Source organism: Cervus elaphus, chromosome 14 (assembly GCF_910594005.1).
Source record: "Cervus elaphus chromosome 14, mCerEla1.1, whole genome shotgun sequence".
Taxonomy (NCBI): domain Eukaryota; kingdom Metazoa; phylum Chordata; class Mammalia; order Artiodactyla; family Cervidae; genus Cervus; species Cervus elaphus.
In genome coordinates, this window is record NC_057828.1 from 53,369,336 (window position 1) to 53,382,389 (window position 13,054).

The 13,054-nt window shown below is 51.2% G+C and overlaps 1 protein-coding gene across 2 annotated transcripts; it reads left to right on the plus strand.

Moving 5' to 3' along the window:
- The first annotated feature begins 9,662 nt into the window (after positions 1 to 9,662).
- HES4 (hes family bHLH transcription factor 4) lies at positions 9,663 to 12,582 on the plus strand. 2 transcript variants are annotated; one of them, XM_043923886.1, is made up of 4 exons: positions 9,663 to 9,910; positions 10,010 to 10,105; positions 10,192 to 10,279; positions 10,362 to 12,582. In XM_043923886.1, exons 1-4 carry the CDS (start codon positions 9,803 to 9,805, stop codon positions 10,736 to 10,738), a joined length of 669 nt encoding a protein of 222 aa, XP_043779821.1. In that variant the 5' UTR covers positions 9,663 to 9,802; the 3' UTR covers positions 10,739 to 12,582. The 2 variants fall into 2 exon arrangements, with proteins under 2 accessions (XP_043779821.1, XP_043779820.1); XM_043923885.1 differs by having other exon boundaries at positions 9,663 to 10,105.
- Positions 12,583 to 13,054: the final 472 nt, after the last annotated feature.

The window sequence follows — 13,054 nt, forward strand, 5'->3', positions numbered from 1 at the left end:
TTTCTCTGGGATTGGAATGAAAACTGACCTTTTTCAGTCCTGTGGCCACTACTGAGTTTTCCAAATTTGCTGGCATATTGAGTGCAGAACTTTCACGGCATCATCTCTTAGGATTTGAAATAGCTCAACTGGAATTCTATCACCTCCACTAGCTTTGTTCATAGTGATGCTTCCTAAGGCCCACTTGACTTTGCATTCCAGGATCTCTGGCTCTAAGTGAATGATCACATCATCGTGGTTATCTGGGTCGTGAAGAGCTTTTTTGTATAGTTCTGTGTATTCTTGCCACCTCTTTTGCTGCTTCTGTTAGATTCATACCATTTCTGCCCTTTATTGTGCCCATCTTTGCATGACATGTCCCCTTGATATCTCTAATTTTCTTGAAGAAATCTCTAGTCTTGCACATTCTATTGTTTTCCTCTACTTCTTTGCATTGATCACTGAGGAAGGCTTTCTTATCTCTCCATGATATTCTTTGGAACTCTGCATCTAGATAGGTATATCTTTCCTTTTCTCCTTTGCCTTTAGCTTCTCTTCTTTTCTCAGCTATTTGTAAGCCCTCATACTTTTATGCAAGTTGTTTTAATGGCTGCATATGTGCATTTGTTGCCCATAGCATAATAAGTCCATTATAGAATAAAGTGTAATTTAGTTAACCAGTCTCATATTGTTGAATAAATATTGGTTGTTTCCACATTTTTACTATTACAAACAGCACATCTCAGGCATACGTTGCTGCTGCTGCTGCTAAGTCACTTCAGTCATGTCCGACTCTGTGCGACCCCATAGACGGCAGCCTACCAGGCTCCCCCATCCCTGGGATTCTCCAGGCAAGAACACTGGAGTGGGTTGCCATTTCCTTCTCCAATGCGTGAAAGTGAAAAGTGAAAGTGAAGTCGCTCCGTTCTGTCTGACTCATAGCGACCCCATGGACTGCAGCCTACCAGGATCCTCTGTCCATGGGATTTTCCAGGCGAGAGTACTGGAGTGGGTTGACATCGCCTTCTCCACAGACATACATTAGCTAAAAATAAAAATAAATACTTAGGGAATTCCCTGGCAGTCCAGTGGTTAGGACTTCATAATTTCACTTCAGGAGCACAGGTTCCATCCCTGGTTGGGAAACTAAGATCCCACAAGCTGCAGCCAAAATAAATAAATAAAATAAAAATAAATACCTAAAAATAATTAAATATTTTAAAAATAAATTTTAAAGTAAAGAAATAAAAGGAATGGGGAAAACAAAATTGTTTTCATATGAATTAATCATTCCATTAGTCCCCCCAAAATAATCTTACAGGGCACCAAAGTTGTTAACATGCATAAAACAGTTTAAATGTTGTTTATATTATTCTAAATTTCTAACTTGACTCATTCCTTGCATAAATAATATTAGTATTATAAAAAGAAAGCAACAAACATGACAAAGATTACAGAATCTGAAAATCCCTGTCTCCTTCAAAAAACCATTATTTTGATTCTGTTTTCTGTATTTTTTGTTTTTTTTTTCCGGCCATGGCATGCAGCAAGCAGGATCTTAGTTCCCTGATTAGGGATCGAACCCATGCCCCTTGCATTGGGAGCACTAAGTCTTAACCACTGGACCACCAGGAAAGTGGTGACCCCAATGCCCCAGATGACCATTATTAAATATGGCACAAAGATAAAGGAATGCAAAAACAATTCAAAAAACTTTTAAGTAATAAAAAAATTTAAAAAGATAACAAAAATATGGCATATACAGTAATAGAAACTTTATTTTCTTTTAGTTACTTCATTGAATGTTACCTGCTTTGGACAAGAGGAACTAAATGCAAAGGCTTTAGGCAGGAAAAATGATAGCCCTGGAAGCATGTCTCTGTGTCTTGGAGCCTTTTAAGCCACCACAAACTGGGTGGCTTAAAACAACAGAAATATATTCCCTCACAGTTCTAAAGAGCAGAGGTCTGAAATCCAGGGGGACTAAATGATCAGGATTGTCAGCCTGATTAAAAATAATCTGATTTTTTCAGGAACAAGACAAGGGTTCCCACTCTCACCACTACTATTCAACATAGCTTTGGAAGTTTTGGCCACAACAATCAGAGCAGAAAAAGAAATAAAAGGAATCCAGATAGGAAAAGAAGAAGTGAAACTCTCTCTGTTTGCAGATGACATGATCCTCTACATAGAAAACCCTAAAGACTCTACCAGAAAATTACTAGAGCTAATCAACGAATACAGTAAAGTTGCAGGATATAAAATTAACACACAGAAATCCCTTGCATTCCTATATACTAACAATGAGAAAGCAGAAAGAGAAATTAAGGAAACAATACCATTCACCATTGCAACAAAAAGAATAAAATACTTAGGAGTATATCTACCTAAAGAAACAAAAGACCTATACATAGAAAACTATAAAACACTGATGAAAGAAATCAAAGAGGACACAAACAGATGGAGAAATAAATATACTGTGTTCATGGATTGGAAGAATCAATGTTGTCAAAATGACTATACTACCCAAAGCAATCTATAGATTCAATGCAATCCCTATCAAGCTACCAATGGTATTTTTCACATAACTAGAACAAATAATTTCACACTTTGTATGGAAATACAAAAAACCTTGAATAGCCAAAGCAATCTTGAGAAAGAAGAATGGAACTGGAGGAATCAACCTGCCTGACTTCAGACTCTACTACAAAGCCACAGTCATCAAGACAGTATGGTACTGGCACAAAGACAAAAATATTGATCAATGGAACAGAATAGAAAGCCCAGAGATAAATCCACGAACCTATGGACACCATATCTTCGACAAAGGAGGCAAGAATATACAATGGAAAAAAGACAACCTCTTTAACAAGTGGTGCTGGGAAAACTGGTCAACCACTTGTAAAAGAATGAAACTAGAACACTTTCTAACACCATACACAAAAATAAACTCACAATGGATTAAAGATCTAAATGTAAGACCAGAAACTATAAAACTCCTAGAGGAGAACATAGGCAAAACACTCTCTGACATAAATCACAGCAGGATCCTCTATGACCCACCTCCCAGAATATTGGAAATAAAAGCAAAAATAAACAAATGGGACCTAATGAAACTTAAAAGTTTTTGCACAACAAAGGAAACTATAAGCAAGGTGAAAAGACAGCCCTCAGACTGGGAGAAAATAATAGCAAACGAAGCAACAGACAAAGGATTAATCTCAAAAACATACAAGCAACTCCTGCAGCTCAATTCCAGAAAAATAAATGACCCAAGCAAAAAATGGGCCAAAGAACTAAACAGACATTTCTCCAAAGAAGACATACAGATGGCTAACAAACACATGAAAAGATGCTCAACATCACTCATTATCAGAGAAATGCAAATCAAAACCACAATGAGGTACCATTACACGCCAGTCAGGATGGCTGCTATCCAGAAGTCTACAAGCAATAAATGCTGGAGAGGGTGTGGAGAAAAGGGAACCCTCTTACACTGTTGGTGGGAATGCAAACTAGTACAGCCACTATGGAGAACAGTGTGGAGATTCCTTAAAAAACTGGAAATAGAACTGCCATATGACCCAGCAATCCCGCTTCTGGGCATACACACCGAGGAAACCAGATCTGAAAGAGACACACGCACCCCAATGTTCATCGCAGCACTGTTTATAATAGCCTGGACATGGAAGCAACCTAGATGTCCATCAGCAGACAAATGGATAAGGAAGCTGTGGTACATATACACCATGGAATATTACTCAGCCATTAAAAAGAATTCATTTGAATCAGTTCTAATGAGATGGATGAAACTGGAGCCCATTATACAGAGTGAAGTAAGCCAGAAAGATAAAGACCAATACAGTATACTAACACATATATATGGAATTTAGAAGGATGGTAACGATAACCCTATACGCAAAACAGAAAAAGAGACACAGATATACAGAACAGACTTTTGGACTCTGTGGGAGAAGGCGAGGGTGGGATGTTTAGAGAGAACAGCATCGAAACATGTATATTATCTATGGTGAAACAGATCACCAGCCCAGGTTGGATGCATGAGACAAGTGCTGGGGGCTGGTGCACTGGGAAGACCCAGAGGGATCCGGTGGAGAGGGAGGTGGGAGGGGGGATCATGATGGGGAATACATGTAAATCCATGGCTGATTCATGTCAATGTATGGCAAAACCACTACAATATTATAAAGTAATTAGCCTCCAACTAATAAAAATAAATGGGAAAAAAATCTGATTAAAAAAAAATCTGATTTTACACAGCTTACAGAAGACATAAATCATATGAAATATAAAGGTACAGGAAACTGAAAGTAAAAGGATGAAAAGAAACCTACCCTGTAAATGTTAACTAAAAGGAAGCAGATGTGACCATATTAACAATTTTACTAACAGAGTAACAAAGAAATCTTATAGTCAAAGCATTATTAGATATAGAAGGTTGCATAACAATAAAAGGTTGAGCTCAATGGTAAAATGAAATTATTTTTAATTTGTATTCACCTAACAACATGACCACAAAATATATATGTTCTAGACAAAAATGTGAATATCCTATTTATGAAGTTACAATGGCCACTTATAAAGGGGTCTTTGGTTAAAACTATCTACAAACTAACTTAAACTTCCTAAGACCTTTAAAACAGTTTAATCGTGTATCGTTTAATACACTTGCTTTTATTTTTAAGCCCTTCAACCATCTAACAGCAGTAGCAACAACAAAAAACTCTCCCAAGAACATCCATGACCATACTTATATCTATGCGCCCTTGTCCACTGAGGCTGCCGTGGATACAGCCAAGTGGCTGTGCTTCTATCCTGACCCCATAATCTGTGGTGGAGCCAAGAGCCAGAGTGATCTACACACAACCTTCTCTCCCATGGCTTCCCACAATCTTCTGAGAGAAGAGAGGAGCTTAGGCTTGTTCATCTGAACACTCTGCTGGCCCTCTAATCTCCTCTCCTGTCCACCTGCCCCCACTGAGCACTTGGCTCCAAGACTGGCTGTCTTACCATGGCAAAGAACTTCTACAAAATTCCAGGCCAAAGGTGGTGGTGGCTTGCAGCCAGTGGTGGAAAAGCAATGGTGTTTGTATACATCAGGGAGATAGAGCCACTGTAGGACCTGCCAGAGCAGCGCTGGGCGTGAACTCCGAGGGTCAAGGATGATGGCAGAATGCTGGTCTGAGAACTGAGAACGTTCAGAGGAGGTTGGTGCCCCAGTCAGGCTCCACCACTGGGCAGAGAGTGCTCCAGCTGTGTGGATAGAAAGGTTAGGGTGAAGACTTGTTCCTTAAGTACCAGAGGACTGAAAGGCACAAGAAGAAGCGGGAGGCAGAACCTGAGACAAGAGGCTGAGAGCGTGGAGGGAGGAGGCAGGACCCCAGGTCACCCTGAAAAAGCAGCAGGGATCTCTTACTACAGACTGTGACCTGTGCTCTGTGGGTGGGGCTTCCCAGTGGGCGTGTCCTCCAGGGTGGGTGGGAATCTGAGGGCTATGGTCAACACCCAGCACTTAGGATTTGGGAGCTTAGTTGCCAACTCTACACCAGTATGCCCCATGGAGGCCAGGAAGTCCAGAAGATCAACCGTGTGAATTTTGAAGTTAACAAGGACTGTGACAGGAGCCGCTGGAGAAAGTGATAGGGAATCAGGAGTGAACCTTCAGAAAGTATGGGGAGGCCCCTCAGGGTTGCAGTGGACTTCACAAGGTGTGGTCTGTTAATAAGATGAGATTCAAAGCTGGGACTTTTTTTGGTGAAGAAGAAACTAGTCAGGATGTGACCAGCAGAAGGAGAGCGAAGCGTACCTCTCCAGAGAGTGGTGGTCTAAGGAGACGGAAGAGAGAAGCACCCACGGAAGCCCACAGGGAGGTGGCATCACAGGCAGACAGGGTGGGAAGCTCTGTCACCACACAGAACTGGTGGGACATGGCTTCCCCAGTGTGGAGAGGTGTCAACATTCAATAATGGAGAAAGATGTTGACAATGCCCAGACCTCGGGGGAGGTGCTGTCATGCATCAGGTGTTGGGGGGATGCTCCAACTGCCCAGCATCAAGGGCCAAGGGAAGGTGTCTTGGTCCCCTGGCCTGTAAAAGTGAAAGATGCCCCCTCAGGGTTAGGATTAGGGTCCTGGTCATCTGCTTCCTTCTTCTTTATACTGAATCCTGGGTTCCTCCAGCCCTAGCCTCTGCTACTTTATCATCCCAGCACCCAACTCCCATGCTCCAGGAGACCCTGCAATGACTCCAGCCTGGTCACATGGCAGATCTGGTCCTGGCTGCCTGAGTCCACAGGCTGCTGCCCCTTGGCAGGAGAGGAGGGAACAGGAGGATGGGGTTGCCGGTCATGGTCTATGGTGTCTCTGATATCCTGGGACCCATGTGCCTGTGGAATGCTGAGGGGCAGGTTGTGGGTGCAGGTGCCACCCCCACATCAGAGGTTGGGAGGGTCCTATGCACAGACAGCACTGGCAGGCCCCCGAGGGACACTCTCTGAATATTGTGGAATGCTGTCATGGGAACCAGATGTGAGAAAGACCATCCCCCCACGTTCACCTTGGGGTGAACCCCCAACCCCCCCAAGGCTGCAACCCAGTGTCTGGACTGGAAAATACACTTATCTTCCCACACAGACTCCCCCACTACTTTCCTGCCCAGTGGCCATCAATGGTCCCTAGAGGAGCCCCTGGGACCATCAGCCTACTGGGATTTGGCCAACTCAAGTCTGGATCTAGGAGGACAGATAGTTGGCCTTGGATAGCTGCAAAAGTCACCTCATCAGATGGACAGCCAGTGCTGGAAGCTCCTGCAACTCTGTGAATGCCAGAGAAAGGAGGGAACAGGGATTGCGGGAGGGGGGCTGGGAAGGGGGTGGTGTCCAGGGCTTGGGCCATTTTAGCTATTCCAGTTACTATTGTTTCATAACAAATGACCCCAAAGGGTCACAGTAACACTAGTCATGTGAATCAAGAATGGAACAGAGCACACAGGGGCAGCTGGGAAAGTGTGAGTGGGGGCTCTGAAGCAGCAGGTTGGGATCACCTGTCTCGCAGCTGAGATTTCTAGGCTCCTGGCTCAATACTTATACAAGGCCTCTCCATGGGGCCTTTCCACGAGGCCAGTTTGAGCTTCCTCACAGAGGAGTCAGTGGTTTCCAGGAGTGAGTTTCCCAGGACAGCAAGGTGAACGTTTCTAAAGTCAAACCTCAGAATTCATAGCTCACCACTGCCCCTGTCTTTGCTGGTTAATGTCATCACAAAATCTCACCAAAGACACACAGGTAGAGTATTTGGGGTGGATGTATTGTAGCCATCTTTGGAAAACGCAGTGTTCCACATCAGTATTTCTCAACACAGTTTCCCCACTGCAGCCCAGGACTCGCCCTCCCTACTCAGAGCAAGGGAGCCCCTACAGCCCCCAGGAGTCCCAGGTCCTACCAAATCCAGATGTAAAAAGCAGGGAGGGGACAGCCAGAGGTACGAGGGCCCAGAGAGAGAGTGGGGGTGCAGCCCAGTGGGAAGGACACAGGGATGTAGATGACACCCCTGGGAACTCACTCTGCTCTGGGCGACAGAAGGCTGCTTGTTGGGCCTGGAGGGGCTTCTGAAACAGGCTTCTGAAGACCCCAGGTAGGGAGGGCGTGTCTCAGAGGATAGAAGGTACAGTGGGGCATGTGGCAGAGGTGAATCCAGGTGACTCCATCCTGCTTGCATGTGCTGGGTGCTTTCAAAATCAGATCTCATTTATCTTCTCAGTGAAAGTGTGAAAGTGTTAGTTGCTCAGTCATGTTCGACTCTTTGCGACCCCATGGACAATAGCCCAGGGCTAAACGAAAAGGTAGCCCATTTTACAGATGAGGAAACAGGTACAGGAGGGTCCTTCCTTCAGTTGCTCAGTTGGGTCCGACTCTTTGCGACCCTTTTGGCCATGGCCTGCCAGGCTGTCCATAAGATTTCCCAGGCAAGAATACTACTGCAGTGGGTCGCCATTTCCTCCTCCAGGGGGTGGGGGTGGGGGTCTTCCCCCACCCAGTGATCAAACCTGCATCACAGGCATCTGCCCTGGGCCCCAGACTGGACCCCTGGGAAAAGGTATTGAGGTAGGGGCCAGCCAGCATCGCCATCCACTAGGTAGAATGTAGTGTGGGAGGTGGGCCCTTCCGAGCTAACAGTTGGCCTACTCTGCTGCTCAGAAAAGCCAAGCGTGACTCTCCTAGACCACTCTGAGGCCCTGAAGCCCCTAGAGCCCTGTTCCTGCCTGTCCCTGCCCCTCCTTCCTTGGCCCTTCGGTTCCTTTCCATTCTGGGAATGCCACTTCCTCCTCTGGACTTGCAGCAGCTGCTGCTAAGTCGCTTCAGTCGTGTCCAACTCTGTGCGACCCCATAGACAGCAGCCCACCAGGCTCTCCTGTCCCTGGGATTTTCCAGGCAAGAACATTGGAGTGAGTTGCCATTGCCTTCTCCAGCAGAGCTCACTGCAAAAATACTATCCAGACCACTCAGTGGCAAGAAGGCTTTCTGCTCCCCCAACAAACTACACATTTCTTTCTGTCTATGGAAACCATGTCATTATTTATTTTGCTCATTTGCCTTTTCCTCCCGCATCAGTTCAGAGTCCAGGAGATGCTTCCCCAGCCCCAAGGGCAGTCAGGCCCACAGTGGGCCTCCAGAGAGGTCTGTGGGATGCAGACAAGACTTCCCAGGCCACCATGGGCTGGCATCCCCAGAACTCAAAAGATGATTGTGAAAAAAAAAAAAGATGATTGTGCCCCACAAGGGAATTCAAAGTGAAAACATCAAACACGAAAATAAGCTTAGCTCTCTTTCCTCCACGTGCTTCTTTGAAATAACAAACAGAAATGTAACAATTATCCTTCATTTTTCATGAGTTCTACTTTCTTGGCTGCTGCTTGGTTCATCACTGTTGGGTAATTCAGAAGAGAGTGACATCACCAGTGACCATACATCATTACATCTGGCTTGGGTCATCATCTACCTTAACCCTGAGATATCACCTATGATTGCCTGGAGACATCACCAGCCTGACCAGCAACATCCTTCCATTCCGTACCATGACATCATCCTGCCTGTGATGACGTCACTATTTGCTCTGAGGCATCTTTCATTGGCCCTGTGATGCCACCCTGCCTCCCTCACGACCTTGGCCAGCCAGCCTCTCTCCTGTCCAGGGGCTGGTGTTCCACGTCCACTGTGTCCCCGGCATCGTGCAGATGCTGCAGGCGGCGAGGGTCAGATTCGCAGGCCGCGCGGAGGTCCAAGGCCCCGGCGGGATCCGCGGAAGGCGGAGGCTCGCCGGTTCTTCATTAGCGCATGAGTGCCCCTCGCGAATTTTCCTTTCAGACTTCCCGCGGTCCCCGCTCGGCCTGAAGGTGAGCCTCGCGCCTCTGCCCTCCCGGAGAGGCCCCCTCCCGGCGCACCGCTCGAACGGGGGACCGGGGCGCGGCGATTTTCCCGCCTGGCCTGCGTGGTCCGAGGTAGGCGCGGGAGGGGTGCCCCGGCTGGCCTTTGTGGCCAGCGGGGTCTGTGGGCCTGGAGCTGACTCGTGACTGACAGCCGGCGGGGGCTGCGGCCGGGGGCGGGCTGCCCGGCGCCAGCGGCTCATTGGCTGGCGCGAGTGTGGGAAAGAACGCGGAGAGGGATTCCCACGCCCCGCAGCCGCGCTGCCTTAAATAGCCGGGCTGCTGCGGACACGCGCTTGGTAGCGGAGCCTGGGACCCGCGGGAGAGGGGCCTGGGAAACCGCGCGCCCAGACTGCCCTCGGCTGGGGCTGGCGCGGGGGCGCATCATGCCTGCGGACACCCCGGGGAAGCCGAGGGCCTCGCCGCGGGCGGGAGCATCGGCTGGCGCCAGCCGGACCCCAAACCAGCCCCGGAGCGTGGCCGAGCACCGGAAGGTGGGGACCTGGCCGGGCGTGGGTTGGCAGGAGCGGGGGGGCCGCGAAGGGGAGAGGGGAGCTGACGCCCGCAGGACTCAGCGGCTGCCGGCTCCGCAGTCATCCAAGCCCGTCATGGAGAAGCGGCGCCGAGAGCGCATCAACGAGAGTCTGGCTCAGCTGCAGAGCCTCCTCCTGGACGCCCTCAGGAAAGAGGTGAGTTGGGGGTGGGGGCGAGATCGGGGAGCCTGGAATCCCGGCCGTCCTGGGCTGTCCGCCGCCCTCACCGGCCCCGCCCGCAGAGCTCCCGCCGCTCGAAGCTGGAGAAGGCGGACATCCTGGAGCTGACCGTGAGGCACCTGCAGAGCCTGCGGCGCGTGCAGGTGACAGGTGAGCCGAGGGCGGCGGCGAGGGCTCAGGGGCCGGGGCTGCGGCCGCAGGCGCCGACCGCCTGTCCCTGCCACCCCCGCAGCCGCCCTCCGCTCGGACCCCGCCATCCTGGGCAAGTATCGCGCTGGCTTCCATGAGTGTCTGGCCGAAGTGAATCGCTTCCTGGCTGGCTGCGAGGGCGTCCCTGCGGACGTGCGGTCTCGTCTGCTCGGCCATCTGGCGGCCTGCCTGGCCCGGCTGGGCCCCGCGCGCCGCCCGCTTCCACTGGCTCCAGCCACCGAAGCCCTGGAGCCGGAGATCTACGCGGGCCGCCCGCCGCCGCCAGCCTTTGACGGCCCTTGCCCCTTGCCGCGCCCCGGGGCGGCCTTGGCACCTATATTCCTGCCGGGGTTGGCCCTCGCCGGCCCCGGGGCCGGGGCTCAGGGCCAGGGCGCGCCCTGGAGGCCGTGGCTGCGGTGAGGCCGCGGCCCTAGAACTGACTGAGACTGTGCCAGAAGATGGTTATTTCCAGAGACCGGGTAGGGAGTTTTGTTTTGTCGTCTTGGTGAAGGGTCTAGTTCGTCCGAGGCCCAGCGACTGATGTCTTCCCATAAACGGGCGGGGTGGGCAGGGCCGGGCCGTGGGGATGGATTCAGCTCCCACCTGGGCCGGCGTTGCGCTGCGCGGGGTTTTGCCCGACCTTGAGTTTGGCTGTGTCCCTATGCGCTGAAGCCGCTACCCGCCTCCAGCAGGGAGGGTATGTGTGAGATGTCCCTGGGGGGCTCAGGCAGGACTGAACAGTCACCACTTTCCTAGAGCGTCTCCCAGTGCTGAGAAGAGGTCGTGCATCATCCTGGGGCCCAGTTCTCTCTCCACAACCCCTCCTGAGGCCCCTGGAAGGCAGAGATGTGTGTGCACACTGTTGTCTCTGGGGCTGAGCTGGGCTGAAGCTTGGGTTCTGGCCTGGTGCACCGCCTCCCTTCTCCCGGGGGAGCACAAAACTATTCTTGCACACCTGTGGGTCAAGCCTGCCCCATGCCAGTGTCTGCCTAGCAGATGGGGGCCAGCAGGAGAGGGCGTCTTGAGTCCTAGAGGCAGGGCCCCCAACCGGCCTGACAAAGGGCAGTTTGTATTGGGGCTCACCTCCCACCAGAGTCCAGTCCTGCCCTGAGAGGGGAGTCCCCTGACAGTAGGAAGGAATTGGGGGTTCATTGGCAGGCCTATGCACCTGTCTTGAGCACTGGCTGTGTGCTGACCCCACAATACAGTGATCCTAGCCGGCGAGGGGCATCGGCCGGGGAGCCACTGTCCTGTGGTCCCAGGTCTCCTCAGGCTGCTGCTGGGGGCTGTGCTCCAGGGGCAGTGAGGAGGTGGTTGAGTCATGTGGCTGACACTGCAGTGTCTCATCCTGAGCCCTCTGAGGTCAAGGCAATATGGATTTCCCATCCCAGCCAATTTCATCAGATGGTTGCCAGCCACTTGCCTAGCCAGGGAGCATCAGGGAGGAGGAGGGTGAGTCACTGCTAGAGGCTTATCTCCTCTTCCAATGGCTCCAACAGTTCCTGTTCCATGTCATGGTCGTGAGCAAGGTTCATCTGCCCTCCGGGACTCAGCCATGCACACCAAGCAAGGCCCTCCAAGTCCCACCAAGCCAGTCCCCTCCTGCCCTCTGGCTGCCTGGCCCATCTCCCTGGGTGTCCAGGGTCTGGGCCAGTGATTTGGGGCAGTGGCAGCCATGTGGGCCAGGAGCCACACCCTGGGACCGGCACACACACACTGGTCCAGGCTCTGGGGAGGCTCAGAGAGCTGGGTCACCAGCAGGACTATGGGGGATTTACTGCTGACCCGGGAGGCCCTCCCAGCAGAAGAGTTGCAGAGGGTCCATTTCAGGAGCCAGAAGTTCAGCTTGTTTGGGGAAGGGGAGTTGTTTGGGGTGGAGGCTTAGTGCAGGAGGGGAAGGCAAGGGACGTTGAGATGTGAAGCCAGGTGGTTGGGTGGGTAGAGGGGTGGACAGGGCTTCCTCAGAGCTGGGTTCCACATGGCCTGAAGGAATAAAAGGGAGCTCCCCACCTGGTGGCCACAGGGAGGAGGGCTGCCCAGGAAGGTAACCTGGAGCTCGGGTCATCACTCCTCAGGGAGGGGGCAATCACAGTGTCAAACCAGATCCCCCTGTTCCTGGGCTGTGCTCCCCTTTACTTGTTTGCTTCCTATTCCTGGTCATCTGTCCTCAAGACGCTGTCGCCAAAGAGATGTTTGTGCTGAGGCCCCTGTCAGCCCTCCAGGGACCTCTCCGGCTCTGAGGGAACCACACTGTTTCTCAGACAGGCAAGTTCCTCGTGTGTCTGTCCCTTCCCTGCCCCCTCTGTCCCTTCCCTACTCAGCCCTGCCCTCCGAGGTTCTCGCCCCACTTTCCCACCTGAGGCGGCCACCCCAGGCGCCAAGGGCTCTGGAGGCCAGGGCCCTGTCTGTCACTCATTGCTATCCCCAGCACCTGCTTGGAACAGAAAGACACTCAGGCCACACAGACCTCATTAATTAGCTCGGGTGAAAGGAATGTCATCCTGTATTAGATTAGGGGAGTCTGAGGAAGCACAGCTGAAGCTGGGCCCCCTCTCCAGGCTACCCCTGGGCAGCTGAGGGCAGTATCCTGGCGTCTGCTGGGGGCGGAGCCATGGCCCTTTGCACACTCAGCCTGGACCCCTGCCAGGTCTTTGGAGAGCTGGGGTGGACTCTTCTTCCTCCCACCCTCCCCACTCTTCCACCCATTGCCTGTCCCTTCCCTGCCTCAGAGGGGCT

What these genes read in the sequence shown, in the direction of transcription:
- HES4 (XM_043923885.1), top strand. Translation starts at nt 9,803, where the DNA reads ATGCCTGCGGACACCCCGGGGAAGCCGAGGGCCTCGCCGCGGGCGGGA. An exon ending in TGGACGCCCTCAGGAAAGAG is followed by an intron (nt 10,106 to 10,191) that starts GTGAGTTGGGGG and finishes CCCCGCCCGCAG; the next exon opens with AGCTCCCGCCGCTCGAAGCT. An exon ending in GCGGCGCGTGCAGGTGACAG is followed by an intron (nt 10,280 to 10,361) that starts GTGAGCCGAGGG and finishes CCACCCCCGCAG; the next exon opens with CCGCCCTCCGCTCGGACCCC.